The 6,371-nt window shown below is 38.1% G+C and overlaps 1 protein-coding gene across 1 annotated transcript in view; it reads left to right on the forward strand.

The window, feature by feature from the left end:
• Positions 1-2,702, forward strand: part of tead1a (TEA domain family member 1a) — a 57,988-nt gene extending 55,286 nt beyond the window's left edge. The window contains 1 exon segment of the mRNA XM_034196597.1: positions 340-2,702. Coding sequence (XP_034052488.1) covers positions 340-453 — 114 coding nt within the window. The 3' untranslated portion in view covers positions 454-2,702.
• Positions 2,703-6,371: the final 3,669 nt, after the last annotated feature.

The following is a 6,371-nucleotide window of genomic DNA, read 5'->3' on the forward strand; positions in this document are numbered from 1 at the left end:
AGTACGGCACCCGGGGAGCAGTGTAGGGAACGGTGCCTTGCTCAGGGACACCTCGGTAGCACTTGGTCTTTCCGGGACTTGAACTGGTGACCTTCCAGTTGCCAAGCCAAGTCCCTATATGGACTTCGCCACCACCGCCCTATAATGTATTAAGGGAAGTCTTTAAAATAGGGACACAGCATATGTCTGTCTATGAACGTTATATGGCGTATATTGAGTATATTGAGTGAATAATTAAAGTTTATATGTTGTTGTTTCTTTTTTACTGTATGCAACCTATACATGCATATTTAAAAACTTGTAATATTCTTTCCCCTCTCTGTTTGTCTGTGTGTCCAGGTTGTGAGCAACAGAGACACTCAGGAGACCTTGCTGTGTATGGCGTGTGTGTTTGAGGTGTCTAACAGTGAGCACGGAGCTCAGCACCACATCTATCGACTCGTCAAGGACTAACACACACACACACACACACACACACACACACACACACACACACACACACACACACACACACACACACACACACACACACACACACACACACACACACACACACACACACACACACACTTATCAAACACACACACATAAGGCCTTTTGCTTGGTGATTAATGGTGACATTGGAGGTAAAATGTCAAAAAACTGAATTCTACAAAAGTGTCTTTCAGCCAAAGTACTCGACCTAGTGAGAAAGGAAATGGCTTCATTTTTACTGCAAAACATCACAATAATAATTGGGTATTTTTTGTATTATTAAAATCATCTATAAATCAGTTTGCTTCAAGATCCTCCATTTCAACACAACAATATTCACTCCAACCTCTATATCAGATGGTAATTAGCTGTAAAAAAAAAATACATTGATTATTAAAAAAGCACAATGAATCACATCAGAATCTAACTGGGTGGTTTCCCCAAAAACATTCTGAATCTGATATCACCGAGAGACGTCTCCTCCTAATTGGTTTCTTCCCTTTGTTTCTCCCAATACATTTGTATTTTGCTGTTCTGTAGATGGAAATGAAAGTGTTATTTCTGTCAAGTGCTTTTGGGAAATTCCACCCTGGGAAAATAAATTAAATTCCCTCCTCCCTGTGACAAAAGAGTGTGTGTTATCTGCCAAGATACTGACGGACACTGAAGGTCAGACCCTGTGTATCATCAATAACAAGAAAAAAAAAAAACTATTGCATTATGCATCATATAGTACACGATAGAGTTGGTTTTGTACATATATCCACTGCAAATTGTGTGAGCTAGATTCTTGCACATAAAAGAGGTTTGTTCCCAAAGAAAATAACATTTTAACTTTTTGTATGTTTTCTTTAAAAAAAAACACAAAAAAAGAATAGCTTCTGAACTTTGGGAAACTGTTTATTGATAGTAGCATATAGACTATATTTTAATTCCAGGAACACTATCTAAAATGTATGTTAATAACAAGAAAGTATAAATGACATGTAATCATTCAGGTACCTGTTTGTGCAACAAGCGTCTCTTCATTCAGATTGAAGAAAAACATGTTAAAGATACAATCCTTAAGCTTTCAGTCCTGGCTCTTTTGGCAGCTATTGACAAATAATAAGATCATCTGAATATATTGAATGGTTATTGTTAAAACAAATGCAGACCAAACTGGGTCAGATTTCTGTACAATCTTAAGGATTATAACTTTACATTTTAAATAGGTTGTGGTCAATCAATTGGGAAGCACTGTGACTCTTTAAAACTATACAACATCCTTCATAATGTTCAAGGGAAGAAACATTCCAAACTGTTCAAAATAACCTATGCTTTTAAAAAAAAAATCATGTTTCACTTAGTTAATTTATCTTAGTTTAATAAACTTAGTTCAGTATTCTTGCACCAGCTAACTTGAGCTGACAGATGTGTTTAAACCTGAAATGTTCTTACGTCTTACATATTTGAATTGCCCTGACTAGAAGCCATGGTGCAGTGCTTCATTTTAGGAAAGTGGTTGAAGACACAGTTCCCTAAATAAAGGTTACTTTGTTTTTTCAGGTATTTAATGAATATACGACTTTACTTGTGTCCAAGGGTAGCCTCTGTTAATTTTAGGGTCAATTGACCAGTGTGTAAGGATTTTCTACCAGAAAAGATAGCTTTGCTAGCAAACATTGTCACGTCCAATGAGCGCATAGCAAACTATAAGCCATGGCATGGTTTTTCATTTTGAGAGAAAGTGGTTGAAGACACATTTCCCTTTAATCAGTCCAGGACTTGTTTCTTCCAGTTTTATGATAGTATGTCAGAATTAAAGTCATTTATAAATCAAAAACCAAAAACTGTTGATTAAGTGTACTGTAGCAGGTGGTCAGAAGTGGTTTGTTTGTGTCATGCCCAGCAGCATGAAGTGCCTTTGGTTGGGAACAGCAGTAGACATTTATAATCTGTTTCATGAAAATAATTTGGTGTCGTAAATGTGTGTATAGAAAGGCATTTGAGCTAATATAAATGCATAATTACGTTTATCATGCTCCAGCTTTCAGCGTCTGAGGGCTAAATATCCAAATTCCATATTTAATGGCTGTTTCTTGTTGTAATTTGTTCACAGTGAGCCTTTCTAAAGTATCTTAATTGTTCCCAAATGTTAATGAGACATGTTCTTGTTTGCTTCTTTTAACGGCACTATTTACATGTATTTGTATTTGTGTATTACATGGTGGTTCATGTTGAAACAGCTTGCACATTGTCTGGTGCCTCATTTATAAAATACAAATTGGACTTGTTACTACGAGAGAATGCCAATTCTATTTTTGTCTTTATATCGCTGCTGTAAAGTTATTTAAAAAGTCCTGAAGGGTTAGGGTTGGGGTTACGACATACCGAAGGACCATGGACCAGCATGCTGTGTTCAACCATGGAGAACACAGTATGCTGATTAAAACTATGTCAAGAATCACATGGTTCTGTTTCCTGTACTCACTGGGATGCTTAGTGGTGTCTAGAATATTTGAAGAAAAAACACTTAAGTTTGACCAGTTTACTAGACCTGAAAAGAGCCATCTTTGGTCAACATTGGCTAACTGTTGGCAGTCTTAAAAGGACTCATACCTGAGTCAGATCTTACTGGTCTGGAACCAGTCTTTTACATTTGTGCTGAAGAATGTTAGGGTCCAGGGCCGGACTGGGACAATAAGTCATGCCGGGAATGATACACCCAGCCAGGCCACTACAATTTTTTCCATTTTGCTGGATTTATTTGTCAATATTTACAGCGTTGCTGCCCATAGTGATAGCCCTCTAGTTTACTACCCAAAAATAAACATATGGACATGGGTCACTATTTAAAAAAATGTGCAAATCTATTTAGGAATCTATTCATGTGAACATATTTTAAGTGGGGGTGGACCTCAAATCCTCTAGGGGGGTCCGGGGGCATGCTCCCCCGGTTTTAAATTTGGAGTTAAATGCATCAATCTGGTGCATTTTGAGGGGGAAATAAAGAGACTACACCCATATGAAACAGAACTGTATACATTTAAATAATCATAAAATCATAAGAACATGGCCATAACCAATAACATACCATATCCAATATGAAAAAACATTGAAACTTGTATATTTATTTGTTTTTGGTTCATTTATAGTTGTGAGTGTGTCTGTGCTCCTGAATCAGCCTCTCCTGTCTCCCTCCTGCTCCTCTCTGAGGCAGCAGCAAAGACTAGTTTTAGCTCTCAACAAGTTTTAAAAGTGTATCTTACCTTTTTGCACCTAGTTAACATTTTATTTGTATTATTCATGCATATTTTACTAATCACTCCCCCCTCAAATGGAAATATGTGTTTACATAAATGGTGACCAAACAGTTTGAGACCCACAGAGATAACTTACACTAAGTTAACTATCTAAACACTCAGAGAGTCCTTTACCTCACCTGAGCTGCAGTTATCAGCCTCTCAGTCTGACAGCAGAGGACTCTCTCCCCACCTTATATCCGTTAGCGCAGCTAGCTAGCACCAGATGCTAACAACAACAATACACGTAACCGGTGTGCGCGCTTTCTCGCTCGCTCGCTCGCGCCACACACCCTCCCGAGCTTGAATGACACACAGAGACCAATCAAGCCAGTCACCCTCTGTGAGGCAGAGTCAGACCCACATTTGCGCAGCGTTGCGTTCACAATACATTAAAAAAAATCCTCAGGCCAGCAGGCCACTTAACAGGCCAGGCCATCGGGAAACCTCCTGGTCCTCCCGATGGCCAGTCCGGGCCTGTTAGGGTCTGTCATCGTCCAAAACAGCTTTATCTTGTCTCAAGATTGCTGTGGGTTTCTTTTAGGGTTACAAACACCTGTCCAACTAAATGCAACCCTTTCAACTTACTGGTGAATCATTCTGTCAGGAAAACCCCTTTCAAAAACCACGGCCTTTAACTTTCCCAGAGCTTTGCCTCACTACAGTGGTTTGTTGTTTGCAGGCAGACTATAGACCTTCACAGCAGAGTACTAACACGTAACACGTACATGCTAACTTAACACACAGCCTCAGAGGGGCTGATTTTGCAATAATGACCCTCTGTTTGGTCATTGTCTACCACCTGCTTACCAAAGACAGTCATCATGTGACAGAAAGTACAGAGGAATAAGGGACTTATGACACTCTAGAGTAACTTACCACTAGCTTCTGCCAAAAATAGTTTCAAAGAAAAGGACACTTAACATCCTTAGCTCATGGGCTACACTGTAAAACAGATGTTAGTAAAACAACAAAGAAATGAAAAACAAATAGGATTAATGAACCTTTTGTGTTTTGAGCCTAGTTCAGAAAAGGGCATTTTTGTATTTCGAGACACTTTAAATTCGATTAAATATGGACACCTCTTTTCATCTTGGTTAGCAGACGGAGTAAGTAAGGTCACATGAAACTGATTTATTAAAAATAATAGTGCCCCCAATCTCTGTTAACCCAATTGTATGGCTTTTCTGTTCAATGTCCAATCATATTAAGCATCTACAGGATGTGAAAGCACTAATTACATCATAAAAAAGCAGTGCATTTCTGAGTTTCTGAGTCATAGTCATATGTGTTGGTAATGTCGTCTCGTATGTGCAAGTTGGATATTTATCTTCTTTTCAATGTGGCACAGAAATCCTGTCTGTAATTAATTCCAAAATGGCCTTGAATCTTTTTCGCTCCGGTGCATGTGCAGCACATGTATTTGCACTGAGGGTTTTTGATAAGGTGCTTTATATAAAGGTGACAATAACGTTTATTACAGATGTTGTGTATATCTTTGATATTCTAATGTTTATCCCGTTTTGCGAAGAAGAGAGTACACATCCAAACGCTAGTAATGTATTTCTATTGGTACTGCACAGGGTCTGATCTTTGCTTTGTAACTTTTTTTCGCCGTCATGGCTAAAAGTATGTTAGATATTTTCTAGCTTTGTAGAGACTTTGTACGCATATGCTATTCAGTTTAATAAATGGTCAGTTCCAAACTGTGACCTGGAGTCTTGTCTTGAATCATTATTCCACAACAACAGTAATGCCTAGACACTGAATCCACTCAAATAATTATTTTATAACTGATTAGTCTCCATGACAACAGAGCAAAGTCCAATCAATCAAAAGAGTAGAGAATTGATGACACATTTTTGTTTGCAAATAAGCATTGCAAGAGCTCCTTTGACCAAAATAAATGGGATTATTCCACAAGATTCTGCTTGCATCTTTTTTCTAGGATGGTAATCTCCTCGCCACTTGTATGATTTTTGAAGCATAAATTCAATTCCCAGAAGTAAAAAGCTAACTTGGGCTAATATAACTGCATGACAGCTGCAGCTAAAGGCGGCTAACATTCAACTTGATGACGTTCAGTATTCTCTTTAGTCACACAGATGATTTGGACATTCACTGATTTGTTTTATGTCGTGTTAGTTTGTGTTAACCGCAGACTTTATTTCAGCCACCAAAAACACGTTAAAGAAACAGACTTTTTCGAGACTTTTGATATTTGATGTAATTTTTTTTAATCTAATGTTGAAAACATGAAAGAAAAAAAAGACATAGTATAGGTAGCCGAAAACATTTAAAAATCAACATAGTATAGTTTAAATATATCTTCATGGAGATGCTGATTTCATTTTTCAGCAGGACTTGGCACCTGCCAACAATGCCAAAAGTACCAATGCCTGAGGCCTGTACTACGGAGCCGGATTTTCGCTTAGCGAGCTAACTCGAGGGAAATCTCTGGGTTTCTGGTGTTGTGTCACATTATGCACCCCCACCGTGAAATGCACCACGTGTCACGGGAACGCGCATTTCTAAATGAAACGTTTAGACCTTAAAACAATGCTTAAAACGAAAAGTAAACGTCCAGGGTTTTTTAATGGTAATTTTCAGACT

Source organism: Gymnodraco acuticeps, unplaced genomic scaffold (assembly GCF_902827175.1).
Source record: "Gymnodraco acuticeps unplaced genomic scaffold, fGymAcu1.1, whole genome shotgun sequence".
Classification (NCBI taxonomy): domain Eukaryota; kingdom Metazoa; phylum Chordata; class Actinopteri; order Perciformes; family Bathydraconidae; genus Gymnodraco; species Gymnodraco acuticeps.